This window comes from Macrobrachium nipponense, chromosome 27, assembly GCF_015104395.2.
Source record: "Macrobrachium nipponense isolate FS-2020 chromosome 27, ASM1510439v2, whole genome shotgun sequence".
Lineage (NCBI taxonomy): Eukaryota > Metazoa > Arthropoda > Malacostraca > Decapoda > Palaemonidae > Macrobrachium > Macrobrachium nipponense.
Window position 1 is genome coordinate 41768246 of NC_087216.1, and position 15806 is coordinate 41784051.

General features: G+C 38.7%; 2 protein-coding genes across 3 annotated transcripts in view; both read right to left on the bottom strand.

The window, feature by feature from the left end:
• LOC135201051 (uncharacterized) overlaps window positions 1-15806 on the bottom strand; it is a 112195-nt gene that overhangs the window by 54016 nt on the left and 42373 nt on the right. For both annotated transcript variants that reach the window (XM_064229899.1, XM_064229900.1), the window contains exon 2: window positions 6448-6846. In XM_064229899.1, coding sequence (XP_064085969.1) covers window positions 6448-6846 — 399 coding nt within the window. The remainder of the gene's footprint in view (window positions 1-6447; window positions 6847-15806) is intronic.
• LOC135200477 (uncharacterized) lies at window positions 13026-15800 on the bottom strand. Its single transcript, XM_064229128.1, has 2 exons — window positions 15105-15800; window positions 13026-15067 (listed from the first exon to the last, which is right to left on the bottom strand). Exon 2 carries the CDS (start codon window positions 14004-14006, stop codon window positions 13026-13028), a length of 981 nt encoding a protein of 326 aa, XP_064085198.1. The 5' UTR covers window positions 14007-15067; window positions 15105-15800.

The window sequence follows — 15806 nt, forward strand, 5'->3', positions numbered from 1 at the left end:
GAATTTTGTCTTTTTGATGAAGACATTCAAAGTGCTTACATCCAGCACTGGTCTCCAACCACCTGATGCTTTTAGAACCACAAAAAACTGGTTGTAAAACCCTTCAGACTGAAGGTCCTCTACTTGTTCTATTGTATCTTTCAGGAGAAGAGCAGACACCTCTTCTGCCAGAGCAAAATACTTGTCTGAGCTGAGAGAGTAAGCAGTCAACACAATGGGACTCTTGACTAAGGGTGGCTTGGCGAGAAAAAGAATAGAGCAACCTGTCCTTTGGACCTGTATCACCCACTGTTCTGCTTCTCTCTCACTCCATTCCTGCCATAAAAGCTGAAGTCTGGCACCTACTGCTGCATGGGTCTGAACTACTGAACTACAGTGGTACCTCGACATACGAAAGTCTCAACTTACGAAAAATTCAAGTTACGAAAGCAAATATGAATATTTTTTTGGCTCTGCATACGAAAATAGTTCAGGTTACGAAAGGTTGTTGCTGTAAAGTCCCGAGATTCGCCCGGACCACCGGTAACAATTTTAAAACTCACACGCCGCCAACTGAGTAGACTAGCCACCATCCTCCTGCTCTCCCATTGGTTCCTGATGCTAGTCACCACCATAAGATCCTGCTCTCCTATTGGTCAGCATCTCTCCCATTGTGCATCTACGTAGCGGCATCCTTCGGTCACTCTGAAGCAGCATCGTTTGTGTACACATGCAAAATTCATTCGTTCTATACGATTTCGTTTATTGATGTAAATTCGTTAGTGATTTCATTGTAGTACTACTTTATCGTGTTGTGTGAGAACTTTAGTACATACGTATACTACATAACTTGATTACGTATAGTATATACGTACTCTTTGGGTCCCAAGAAAGTTGCTGAAGTTCACGGAAAGAAGAGGATGCTTTCTTTGGAGACAAAGATGGAGATCATTAAAAAATATGAAGCTGGCATGCGGTTGAGTGTGATCGCTAAGGAATATGACCGAAATCCGTCAACGATAGGCACCATCCTTAAGCAGAAGGAAGCCATCAAAGCAGCTACACCTTCCAAGGACGTGACTATTTTGTCTAGCAAGAGGAGCCCACGTGCACGACAAGATGGAGAGGCTGCTTCTTGTCTGGATAAAAGACAAAGAAATCACTGGTGATACGATAACTGCGACGGCAATCTGCCACAAGGCCAACGTTATTTTTGGCGATTTGATTGCCCAGGCCGAAGATGACGGAGGAGAAGAGACATCGATGCCAACCCCAGACTTCAAGGCTTCTCATGGGTGGTTTGAAAAATTCCGTAAACAGACTGGCATCCATTCGGTGGTGCGGCATGGGGAGCCGGCCAGCTCGGACACGAAAGCAGGCGAAACCTTTATTAAGACGTTCAACAAGATGACGACCAAGGAAGGCTACAGTTCTCAGCAAGTCTTCAACTGTGATGAGACTGGCCTTTTTTGGAAAGAAATGCCTCATCAGACGTACATCATGGAGGAAGAGAAGAAGCTACCCGGGCATAAGCCTATGAAAGACAGGCTTACACTCGCACTTTGTTCGAACACCAGTGGGGATTGCAAGGTGAAGCCCCTACTTGTGTATCATTCGGAGACTCCTCGAGCCTTCAAGGCCCACAAAGTGCTAAAGGAGAAGCTTCCAGTGATGTGGAGGGCTAATGCAAAAGCCTGGGTAACGAGACTTTTGTTCACTGAGTGGGTAAATCTGTGTTTCGGCCAGACAGTGAAGAAATTCTTGGAAGAGAAGCGCCTCCCTCTGAAGTGTCTGCTGTTGTTGGACAATGCGCCTGCTCACCCTCCTGGCCTCGAGGAAGATATCCTAGTGGAGTATTCTTTTATCAAGGTTCTTTATCTTCCACCTAACACCACCCCTCTCCTCCAGCCCATGGACCAGCAAGTGATATTGAACTTCAAGAAGCTGTATACGAAACATCTTTTCAAGAGATGTTTCGACATCACCGATACCACAAACCTCACCTTGCGTGAATTTTGGAAGGAGCATTTGGATGTTGTGATATGCATCCGACTCATCGATCAAGCTTGGCAGGAGGTTTCGAGGAGAACCTTGAATTCTTCGTGAAGGAAACTCTGGCCTGATGCCGTTTCTGCCCGAGACTTCGAGGGATCCTGAAACTGTTTCGCAACCAGATCTTGTTGAGATCGTTTCACTCAGCAAGTCCATGGGGCTGGTCGTAGACGAGGACGACATCAATGACCTTCTCGAGGAGCACCAAGAGGAGCTTACGATGGAGGACCTGAAGGAGTTGGAGGCCATGCAACATAATGTCGTTCAAGAAGAGTTCTGTAGCAGTGGTGAGGAGGAGGAGGACGACCTTATGACAACGGCAGAAATTAAGGATGCTCTAGCTGCTTTTCATAAAGTGCAATCATTTGTAGAAAAGAGACACCCTGAAAAGGCTTACACAGGTCGTATGCTTGCACAGTTCGATGACATTTGCCTGAGTCGTTTCAGGAACATTTTGAAAAGCAGGCAGAAGCAATCTTCCTTGGATAGTTTTTTTTTAAAGAGGCCTTTAGTAGGAGTAAGCAAAAAGGAAGATCCAATTGATACTATGAAAAAACAGAAAGTTGAAAGTGGTGAAGAAACTGAAATTTTGTAAAAGAAAAAAAAACATAAAGTATAAAAAAGTAAAAAAAAATGTAAAAATCAAAAAAAGAAAAAGAAAAATTTAATTTTAAGTTTTTTGTAAAGTTAAGTGTTACGGTTTTGTTAATGTGTTTCGTAAAGTTTAGTCTATGTTTCCTGACATTTTTTAATGTGTTTCGTAAAGTTAAGTGTACGTACCAACAAGTTTTCTGCTTTGTCCTCCTCCTCTGTCGCCACTTTCGGAGATAGCCTCACTCGAAAGGTAAGGTTCCACATTTCACTACATACGTACATATGTACATACAGTATTTCTTCTATACCATGTACACTAATACACTTTATTTACAGGTACTATGTAGTACATATTAGTAGTACGTATTAAGTTAGGTATCGAATGGTCTAAATTGTTGTATTTCATTGTTTATTGGTCAATTTAGCTTTATTATAAAATTTACTGTGGTGTTTTTGTAGGGCTCGGAACGAATTAGGCAATTTACATGTAAAATGCGGTTCAAGATACAAAAAGCTCAGGTTACGGAGGCCACCTCGGAACGGATTAATTTCGTATGTCGAGGTACCACTGTACCTCACTTCTTAGGGGTGGGTTGGAGGACAACTTCTTAATTGCCTTTGGTATGAAACGCACCTTACCTCTCTTGGACAAAAGGACAAACGTTGCGGTGGAGAAGAGTACTTGCTGAACTGCGTCATATCCCTTGAACATTTTGATGACCGTGCAACCAAATCTTGAGTTGATTTCTTTTGTAAGTCGGAGGCAATTCCGCTTATATCTTGTGAAAACAGAAAATCCAGTGCAAGAGGAGAAAAAAGAAGGGCAAATCTCTGAGTCTGAGTGACTCCTTTCATGGTAAAGGAGCACCATAACTCTCACTTCTTAAGCATGCACATGGCGAAAGTAGAAGCAAGTTTTCAAGAACTATCTCTAATGTCTCTATCGAAGATAGAGAACTGCTAGAAAATTGGAGGAAATGTCTGAGGACATCATAGATGCCTCCCGAATCTTTTTACCAAAGGCACCTAAAGCCCAATCCATAAAGCTAACTATTTCAAATAACTTAAAAAGGTTACAAAGAAGATGGTCCATTTCAGCAGAATAGAACATAGTCTTTCCCACAACAAAAGCTGCTCTCTCACAAGAGTTGATAAGTCCAGAAAAATCTTGAGCTGGGCAGAACCATCCAGGGAGGGAGATTCTCCAGTTTCATAATACGAGTGCTTTCTCTTAGTAAGGCAGGAAGGAGGAAATGAGAAAACAACTTTCCCTTCCACTCTTTTACCAGACAACCAGCTTTCAACTTCGTTCAAAGTCCTTTTTTGATGGAAATGAGAAAACAACTTTCCCTTCCACTCTTTTACCAGACAACCAGCTTTCAACTTCGTTCAAAGCCTTTTTGGATGAAATTGAAATTACCATAGAGGTGATGATCTTTGAAGCTTCTGAAGGAGTAGAGTCCAACTGGAGTGAAGATCCAAGCGACACCAGGATAGCTGATTTGAAAAAACCAGGATAACTTTTGAGGAAAAACCTCAAAAGTGAACCATATGTCATCGGGGGTTTGGAATACTCTGTTTCAATTACCCCTTCATCCTAAGAAGAAACAGAAGAAAAGTTAGGATCGACTTCTCTAGCAGGAAGCAGAGCTGAACTAGTCGAGGGAACAATAGGAACTGGCTGAGGTGAGCTTGGGAGTCAAGGAAAGTTCCTGTGCTGAAGGCCGCTCTGCCACCAGTGGAGGCCTAGATGCCAATGGGCGTCTAGGTGCTAAAGTGCACTCAGAAGCTAATGGGGCCTTGACAGAAGTTGTTGATTCAACAACAGAAGGGAGCTGATGTGGCCGTGCATGCTCCTGCACTAATGGGCATTCCCTGCCGAAGGGAGTTCATGCGCCAATGGGTGCTTATGTGCTGTTGTGCGCCACTGCGGAACCTAGAAGTGCTGCACACTCGGACATAAAAACACGTCTGTCTGATACCGAACACTCGGAAAAATAAAAATGGCGATTGGGAGCTACTAAAGGAGATGTGTGTGTTCTCATTCAACACTGGATGTACGGGAGTCAAAGAACTAAGATGAACTGGGTGCTCAGGGGCCAAATACTCACTGAAACCGCTTGTTGAAGTGATGTCGAAACTGGTGCTAAGTCACACAACGAACCAGAGCATTTACAACGATCGGGAGATCCTTCAGAGGAAAAAGTCTCTGGGCTGTCCCAGAAACAGCAGGAAGGCTTAACTTCCTTAGCCTTCTTAGTAGGCAGGCACCTGAGGGATGCAAAATACTATAGCTGCAGACCTTTTCAATGGTCTAGAATTTCACTGTCGCACCAACAACGCCGTTTCTCAAGACTAGACTCATCCGAGCTTGACGAAAGGTGATGTGCACAATCCAGGATGCCTTTCCAATAGCTGGCTTTCACAACCTGGGGGACACCAACAGGTGCGACTGAGGGGGCAATTGCCTGTGGGCAGACCCCACTGACTTCCTTTGGACCTCTGGTATGATTTCTCCCATTGTGGGGGAGTATGTCAAGGACCTTCACCTAGGAGAATTGGCAGAATGGACAGCTAGCTCCTCCATCAAACACTGCACGTTTCTTGCGGTCAAGAAGAACACGTACTGATTCTCCTAAATGAGCAATAGAATTAGTCAATAACTTAAATTTATGCTCGAACCTCGCTTCAAGACTGGCAATGGCACTAGGTTTTGGAAGCATGGGAGCTGGGTAAAGGACTAGGTGGGATAGAAGAGACTCTGGGTTTTGCAGATAAAACACAAATAATAAGTACATCAGAAGATGATTTTAAAGACTCCTGACTAGCTAACTACCTGTCATGTCTAGCAGGCTGCAGTCACTTTACGTAGCAAATGAGAAGCCAAAAACTTTCATTGCTTCTCATTCCAGCCTACACGTACAGAACATCTTAGTTGTGGAGAGCAACTTTGACCCCTACACTTAGTACATACCGTGTGTGCGTTGTACATGACAGAGGTCAACCAGTTCCTGCAGCCTTTGTTACAGTACAAGATACTAGTCACTCCTGAGTCAGACATCATCAGTTAAAGTAACAAAGTCTTCCTAATACCTGACTAAATAAACAAAATCCAATAGTAAATAACAAAAGAATATATGGTACTTCACCGGTATCCTGAACAGCCGGTATACAACGATCCAAATTTCCAGAGCTACTCATGAAAATCTTCATTGATGGCAGTAGAAATAAACTGAGCTAGTTTGTCACGCTGTTTCCCTATTTCCCCCAGTAAATGGGTGGGGGAATGTTACCAACATACACCAAAACAAACAAAAGAATCGCTATTGAGATTTTCAAATTTTAGCTACTGGTGCTTAGAAATTCTTTGCTATGTAATTAATTGGTAAGTTCCTTAAATAAAACTGAATGTTAATTGCAATAAGATTTCAAGGAGATGAAGGAGCGCAAAGTAGAACATGCAAAGTATTCAAGTCTAGAAAGTGTATTGAAACAAAGGCTACAAAATGCAAACAAGATTAGAGAGAATTTTTGACAGGTATTCAGGGAATAGCACTAGTGTTAGGGTTGCTCTCACAACTATTAATGAAATATCCATTAGTGAGAAAAAAAGAAATTTGGTTGTTAAAAGGAGGAATGTGTTAAGATGAAGAGAAGATTTTAACTGAAATGAGAAAGGAGGGTAGATTTAAAGATGACTGGAGATTTGAGGAAGTGGAAACAGGAGAGATGAGAGTAACGGAATTTCGCAAGCCAGTGATGAGATATCTGATATTGGTATTTTGTATTAATAAGAATGTCAAGTGTTGATTCCAAACTTACTTTTGTGACAGTTAACAGTGACATTGCTGCCATCAATTGTCAACTCATGTATACCATATTTTTTTTTTACAGTCAGAAGCCTGTTGGAGTTGTACCACACTTCTGCCTCGGATCTGACTGAAAATGCGAATTCTTGCCACCCATAGCCGATTGGTTCTGTAAAGTTTACTTTTTCCTTCGTAACTACTCCATCCCTCAGTTCAACAATCTCGGCTTGAGAACGATAAATGGTGATTAGGTTGAAGTTCCGTGAATGCGCCAGTTCCTTGAATGTATAGTATATAATGAGAATATTCTGCGTTTGCTTGTTTTCAGTGCTGCAATTTTCTCCAGCCCATATGATAAACGAAGCATTTGAGCCCAGCCACTCGCTTGTCCACTTGGATTTTGGTTGACATTCTGTAAAGAAAAAATTCTAATTAATTTAAGTTTGATGATGCCTTAGATTAAGCAAGCAGAAGACCTATTGCTTGAAAATGGGACATAACAGGAAATATGGAAAACAGAAAGAGAGATTATTCAGACCCTGAGCAGTAGCAGAAAAGGCTATTGAACAGAAGACTGAAAATAGCAAATTTTTACAGGATAAATATGGCAAGTGGTGGTGTTACAAGATTGGTAGAAAGAGAGGCAGAGCCTCCTTCAGCTCAGTGGGACATTGATCAAAAGAGCGATGATAGAAAACAGCCAGCTAGAGCAGCTTGCACTAAAATCAATAGGGATGTAGACAGGGGGAGGGAGTAGGGTCGAAGATTAAATGAATTGCCTTTTATTCAATTTTGTCCAAAGTCTAGTAAGGCGGAATCATAGTAACACAGCAGTATGCCGAGAATATAGATAAGGACTGTGTTAACTGAGAAGAAGTAAAGTTTTACAGCATGAAAACTAATTTTCTATGACATTCCAAATTGTTGACAGAAGTGAGAAGTTAAATTGTATTTTCCTCTAAAGAAATGGTAACTTTAAATATTGATTCAGAGAGCAGACAAAGAAAGTGGTAAGAACTGTTTTAGATAACTTAAAAGGATCCCATATCAAATTACGTTAGAAAGGTAAGGTAAGAGCAATTTCATATTGGTGCAAATCATAGAAATGGCTGGAGGTTGTAGTAATCTTTCACTCTCTCATACACACACAACATATATATACACACACACACACACACACATACATATATATATATATATATATATATATATATATATATATATATATATGAAAATTTCTATATAAATAACATGGAAAGGTGTTGTATGTTTGGTGATATTCGAAGATTAAAAATAATACTATTTGTAAAAGGGTGGATACACTAGCCAAACTATAACTCACTTCCATCTCTACTTTTGTTTGAATTATGTTATCTCAGTTTTCATTGTACCTATTTTTACAGTTTTTGACAAATATATATATATTAATAATATTATATATATATATATATATATATCTATATATATTATATAATATATATATATATATATATATATATATATATTGCTAGTCCACTGCAGGACAAAAGCCTCAGACATATCCTTCCACGCCCTTCTGTTTATGGTCTTTCTATGCCATTCTATACCCGCACATTTTCTTAGCTCGTCGATCCAGTCTTCTCTTCCTTCCCCTGCTTTGGTTGCAATCTCTAGGAACCATTCTGTTATTCTTTTTGTCCATCTATTATCTGACATTCTCATTATATGTCCTGCCCACGACCATTTCATTTTCTTACTTGTTGTTAGAATATCCTCTACTTTAGTTTTCTCTCGTATCCATGTTGCTCTTCTTCTGCCTCTTAGTGTTATTCCCATCATTATTCTTTCCATAGCTCTTTGAGTTGTAACTAGCTTATGTTCTAAGACTTTAGTACGGTTCCAAGTTTCTGATGCATAAGTTAATACCGGTAGGACCATCTGATTGAGTACTTTCTTTTTAGAGTAAGTGGCATTTTACTTTTCATAATTTCATTTTGTTTACCAAAAGCTCTCCATCCAATGCTTATCCTTCTTTTAATTTCGGTCTCTTCATGGGGAAACACATACTGTCTGCCCTAAATACGTATACTCATTAACAATCTCTAGACGTTGTTCTATAACCCTTATTTGTTGTCTCTGCATTTTCACTGAACGTTATCTTAGTTTTACTCATATTCATTTTCAATCCTACATTTCTGCTTTCATTATTCAAATCTATCATTTTTTGTAATTCCTCCCCTGATTCATTAAGTAGAACTATGGCATCTGCAAATCTTAAGTTGTTAAAGCATTCCAAAGTAATGTTATATAATATATATATACTATATATATATATAGATATCTATATATATATAAAAATTATTATATAAATATATCATATATATTGTTACGAAGTGCCAAGTATCTGGTTACCATTCATCAATTATTACCTCACCAAAAGCCAGACACCTGAACCCTCATAACATGTACTAAACGACTGAATACTCTAAAGGCAACAGTGATCCCTTAACACTTACCAGTATTGCAGAAAATCAGACTAAGTTCATCAAAACAGGTATGAGGTAATCTTGTAAGTAATTAAATTAATCAAAGGGCATCACTCCATCAACAATTTTAAAAGTCTAAGTATTTCCCTGATTTCAGAAGTCTAAGTACTTCCCTGGTTCTAAGTCACTTCAAGAAAATTGAAGGAAAGCTGATCAATTACCACTCTATGTTTCTACCTAACATAAATATAATCAAATGCAAATATACTGGTTAGAAATGAAATACTTATAAAAATTTTAAATACAAAAATTTATTAATAAATTCAAAATTCATAAGTAAAATTCACAATATCAGGGAAAATTGCTGTTACTTGAAAACAAAGTAAAGTTTAATTAATTCTTGAATCAAATTAAGTAAAATGAAATCAAAATTAATTTATCACAATATTCAAGAAAATTAATTCAATCAAAATTCAAAAGTGTTAGGCAATAATTGAAAATTAGAAATTAATTCACAAGTACTAAAAAATAATAAAACTTGAAAAGAATTCTAAGTAAATGCAAATTAATTCACAAGTGTTTAATTTAATTAAATGTGCAATGATTAAGCAATGAAAATAACTAAGTCAATTAAATTGTGAATGCAAATGAAAATATAAAATAAAAAGGCATACTTCAATAAGAAAATGAACAAGTACACAAACAATGGAACAAACACAAACACAAAAATACGCAATGTGTAAAAGTGTAAATCTTTTTCACTCAAACATTATAACCATCAGTTTTTACCAACCTTCGTAAACATCTGTTATTAGTTATTAGTTAACCACAGTTCCTATCCGTTATTAGTTAACCACAATCCCTATCCATTATTAGTTATTAGTTAATCACTGTTCCTAACAATTATTAGTTGCAACTAATAAAAATATAACACACTTTACCTTGATATACCAACTTCTTTCTTTCTTGCTGCAGCTTGTATTACACTTTCACAAAAACCAGGCGCTGTTACGAAACAATGTTTGTTCAGATTCCACAAAAAAAAAAAAAAAAAACTAAATAACACTAAACAAACTCTAAGAAATATCAAGTATGAAATTCTAAGTTACGAGTGACCAATTTACGTTACGTTAATATAATCTCAAGGATGTCGCGGGAGAGAGAGAGAGAGAGTGAGAGAGAGAGAGAGCGAGAGCGAGATGTTAATGCCTCGAGGTTCTAAGATATAATGAAATCTTCTTCCCTTGCAAAAACTGGACTGAGGAGATGACACAAAACGTTTTGAGACAATAACTCTTCCAGAATCTTCGAAATCTGACGCAACCTTCATGAAGAAATGTGTAATCCCCACGTGGGACTCGGCAAAGACATACAAGTATGAGTTGATTCTGCTCAACAGACACGTACTCTACTCGATCGCTCAAAGCAGAAGGCTTATCGCATACGATGACAGATTCTCCAAAACACAAATGAGGATTTGAGCTCGTTATCAAACGCGTTGACAGAATGGGAAAGCAAACGTATCTCACAGACCCTCTAATCTCAAAGTGTTGACATAAAAGGGAAAACACTCGCAGTTTCGAAAGGACAAAGAAAATGTCTCTCTTTTTACTTCTGCGTTATATATATATATTCTTTTACATTATGTAATGCGAAATCTGAAGACACATTTAAAACATCCTATCTCTAAGCTGTCTAGGAATCTGAAAAAATGTTGCACAATTCTACATGACATTTCAAAGAGGGGAAATATGCATTTTAACAGAAGCAATATATAATATACCTCCCCCGAGAAGTTTTTTTATCACGGTGTTGAATCCAGCGATTCGCAACGAGATAAATAATCAGCAAATACATTGTTTTTGCCACTAATGTGCTGCACTCTTAAGTTATACTGTTGCAGGCACAAAGACCACCTGGTTAGTCTTTGATTATGGTTTTTCATTCTCTGGATAAATGATAGTGGATTGTGATCAGACAACACTAAAATTTCTTCATTCCTAGGTGTATTCACATACACTTCAAATTTTTTCAATGCAGTGATTACGTCTAAAGTTTCTTTCTCAATTGTTGAGTATACTTTCTGATGTTTTTTCAGTTTTGTAGACATGAAGCACACAGGATGGTAGATATTATTTTCATCTTCTTGAGGTAGAACAGCTCCAACGCCACAGTCCGACGCATCAACTTGTATCACAAATTTCTTGTCGAAGTCTGGAGCTTGAAGTACTGGTCTTGAAGTTAAAATGGCTTTTACCTTCTCAAAGGATTCTTGAAACTCTGGAGTCCAAACAAACTTAGCTTTGGGACTAGTCAAGTCTGTCAAAGGAGCTAATACGGCTGAGAAATTTGGGCAGAAACGACGATAAAATCCAGCCATGCCCAAAAATCTCTGTACCTGTTTCCTGGTAGTAGGTGGGGTAGCCTTACGGATACCTTCTACATTAGCATTTACTGGAGCAAGAAGGCCTTTCCCAAATTCAAACCCAAGATACTGCACAGTTGCCTTTCCAAACTCACTCTTCTCTAGGTTGACTGTTAATCCTGCTTCTTGTAGTTTCTTGAAAACTTTCCTCAGAATCTTCAGATGTTCTTCCCACGTTGTAGAGTAAATCACGATGTCATCTAGGTATACACCTACTCCTTCTATTGATCCTAGCAGTTGATCCATCACTCGTTGAAATGTTGCCGGTGCATTCATCAGACCAAACGGCAGAACAGTATACTGATACAGTCCAAATGGAGTAATAAAAGCTGACAGCAACTTGGCATTCTCATCTAAGGGAATTTGATAATATCCTTTCAACAAGTCTATCTTGGAAACAAACTTGGCTTGCCCAATATTATCAAGTAACTGATCTATAAGAGGCAAAGGATAATTATCAGCCACACTGATAGAATTCAGTTTCTTATAATTAGTACACATCCTAAATGAACCATCTGGTTTTTTCACTAACACACATGGAGAACTGAAGTGACTTGAACTGGGTTCTGCTAATCCATGTTGCAGCAAATACTCACTTCTAATTACTTCACTTAAGTCTTCACCTTGTTCAACACTCAGATGTTTCAGTTTACCCTCCAAATTTTCCAAAATTGAAGAATTATTCATCTTGCTTGCAGCTCCCAATTCATAGCCATCATCGTCTTCTGTAGATAAAGTTGTTTGGGTTATTGACACAGTTTCAGTTTTAGTTTCTGAGAAATAAGGTTTCAAGAGGTTCACATGTATCTTCTTGGTCTTCTTCTTCTTTCTGGTGTTTCAATCACATAAGTTCTATCACTTAACTTCTGAATTATCTTGTAAGGACCTTGAAATTTATTAGTGAGGGGAAATCTCTTGACAGGTAAGAACACTAACACTTGTTGACCAACACTAAAACTTCTTAGCTTAGTCTTAGCATCAAATCTCCTTTTCATTTTCTCTTGACTCATTTTCAAGTTTTCTAAAGAGAATTTTTTAATCTCTTTCAACCTTTTCCTTAAGTTCTTCACATACTCTCCTTGGCTTTCCTCTTGATTTTCTTCCCAATTTTCTGCAAGAATCTTCAACGGTCCTCTCACTTCTCTTCCAAAAATCATCTCATTAGGTGAACATCCCATACTTTCTTGATAAGCACTCCTAACTTCAAACAACATTAATGGTAAACCAACATCCCATTCTCTTCCTGACTCAGAACAATACTTTATCAGCATACTTTTCAATGTCTGGTGGAACCTTTCCAAGGTACCTTGAGTTTCTGGATGATAGGCAGTGGATAACTGTTGTTTCACTCCTGACAAATTCATCACATCCTGGAATAACTTTGAAGTAAAGTTTGTTCCTCTGTCACTTTGTTCTATTCCTGGTATTCCAAACTTTGAGAAAAACTCCACAAGTTTTTCAGCAACTATCTTGGCAGATATGTTTCTAACAGGGATTGCTTCTGGATATCTTGTCACAGGACACATTAATGTTAACAAATACTCATTTCCTTTCTTTGTCTTTGGTAGCGGTCCAACCATATCTATAATCACTTTGCTAAAGGGTTCTCCTCTAACTTCTATAGGTTGTAGGGGGGCTTTCTTGATGGTTTCATTCGGTTTTCCAGCTATCTGGCAGGTATGACACTCATGACAAAACCTGCTACATGTTTGTGAAGTCCAGGCCAGCCAAAAAATATTTCATGATCTTCTCCACAGTCTTCCTGATTCCCATATGTCCAGACTCATGAGCTACTGCAACCACTTGCTTTCTAAATGGATATGGAATCAAAATTTGATGATATTCGCCCCATACAGCATCTCCTGGTATATCTGTAGGTCTATACTTCCTATCCAGCAAACCTTCCTTCAGATAATAACAGGTAGGAGTTTGTTGCATCTCTTCTCGATCAACAACTCTGAAGAACAAATCAGTTAACGATGCATCCTTCTTCTGCAAGTCCATCAGCTTCTCTCTTGTCACTTGACCAACTTCAAGGGTTGAATTCTCAATATCTGCTAACTCAGCTGCTGTAGTTTCACTACTGTCTTCAGTAACACTTTGACTACTCGGTGTCTCTTCAGGAACATCAGGTTCTTCTTCCTCGTCGTCGTCTTCTTCATCTTCTTGGGAAATCTCTTCTTGGTCAGCACTATGGGAAACTTCACTTACCTGGAATAATTCTTCTAAGCACAAAGATCCTTCACTTGATCCCTCTTGGGTGTGTAAATCCTCAGTTTCTTCACTTGCAGCCGTAGTTCTCTTCATACATCTGGTAGTTACACAACTAGGAAACAGGTGGGGGTTACTCTTCTCCAACTCTACTGTAGGACTAATCCTCAATGGACAAGGAATAAATGGCACACCACCAACTTCATTCCCCAACAGAACATGTACACCTTCCACAGCCAGTGAGTCCTTTACAGCAAAACCAACACTCCCTGTCACCAATTCACATGACAGGTGTAAGCGGCATATAGGAGTTACTTCCTCTCCTCCTATACCCTTCAAAATAACAGAATCTCCTCTGAGACTCTTCTCCAACTGAGGGTGAGAACCACGTACTACCACACTATGGTTACTCCCTGTATCACGTAATATCTTGACTGGTACCTGCATACTTCCTTCTTGAGTTGACAGCATACCCTCATAGATATATGGCTTAAAAGCCTCCACACTGCTAAGCCACTCACTGCTTGAGGTAACATTTCCACTGGTTGCTAAACATTCAGCTTGTTTAGTTTCATGCTTCTCTGGAGTCTGATTCTTTCCGACACTGCTCTTCGTAGTTTGTTTCACCTGGTCAGCTTTTACAACTTGACCAACTGGCTTTGACTGCTGTTCCGGTAACACTCTTGACTGTAGTGTCCTACTCTTCCACACTTGAAACAGACAACATTAGGTTTCTGTAATTGTCTTGAAAAACTGGATGAGGATTTCACATTAGCTTGCTGAGTTGTATTACCTTGTGTACTCTTGGTAGTATCACTTGTAGGTTTCCCATTAAAATTGTTCCTGTTATTTGGATAAGACTTAAAACCTGGGCGTTGTTGACTCTGGTACTTGACATTGTAATTACGTTTACTACTGATTATATTGTAATCTTCACTCAGTGTAGCAGCTTTGTCAAGTTTCTTCACCTCTCTCTCTCTTAAATAGGCTCTTATATGTTCAGGAATTCGATTAAGATACTGTTCAAGAACAAGTAACTCTTCTAACTCACCAAAAGTTTTTAGTTTAGCAGCTTCTACCCAACATTTGAAACACCTTCTCACTTTGTAAGCATAATCTAAGAATGTTCCCTTCTCATCTTTTCTTAAATTTCTGAATCTTTCATTGTAGTACTCTGGGGTCGTCTGGTAAACTTGTAGCACACTGTGTTAAGTACCTTGTAGTCTTTACACTGATCAATTGTTAAGGCTAGATAAGCACTTCTCCCTTTACCAATTAAGTCACTTTGTAGCAAAACTGACCATTTATCCTCTGGCCATCCCATACCTGAAGCCACTTTCTCAAAGTGATCAAAAAACTCATCTGGAGCTTCTTCAGTAAACTTAGGGATTAACTTCTGTACTCTCACTACATCAAATACAGGGTCTTGATTACCTTGGTTAGGGTTAGACAGAGTTACAGGTAATGTGGATCTAGCTTTTATTAATTCCATTTCCCTTTCATGTCTTGCAATTTCTCTTTCCTCTTTTATCCTTTCTCTTTCCTCTTTTAACCTTTCTCTCTTGTAACCTTTCTCTTTCCTCTTCTGCTGCTTTTTCTTCTTCTCTTTCTCTTCTTTCTTGTTTTCCCCTGTCTATTCTTTCTCTTTCAGCTTGCATTCTCTCTCTTTCAGCAAGCATTTTTAGCTTAATCAAATTCTCTTCTGCTTCAATGCGTCTAAGCTCTAACTCTGCATCACTTTTCTCTTTCTTTTCTGCTTGCTTATTCATGAGATCAGCACGTGCTACATTCAACAACTCTTGAGCCAATTCTAACTCATCTTCATCAGTTATTCTACCAGAGTTTCTCAATGATTCCATTGCAATACATCTTATTTGTGCCTTTACCATACTAGTAGACACATAACCACCACATGCCACTGCTAAAGCGCTCCACTGTGCCTTAGTCAGAGTGGTTTCAGATAAACATGGATGGAAGGGGCTGCTAAAAATTCCTGAGCCTTGAACTGAGCCATTTTCCTCTAAGTTATCAACTTGCAATTCAATACAATAAATGCAAAACAAAAACTATATGGTCACTCTCCTAACAAAATATATCCCTAACACCACCAGTATATTCTAGAGTGATAATGAAATCTGCTTTCCCGGGTCTCTGGGCACCATTAATACAATGTTACGAAGTGCCAAGTATCTGGTTACCATTCATCAATTATTACCTCACCAAAAGCCAGACACCTGAACCCTCATAACACTTACCAGTATTGCAGAAAAT

What these genes read in the sequence shown, in the direction of transcription:
- LOC135200477 (XM_064229128.1), bottom strand. Translation starts at nt 14,006, where the DNA reads ATGCTGTCAACTCAAGAAGGAAGTATGCAGGTACCAGTCAAGATATTA.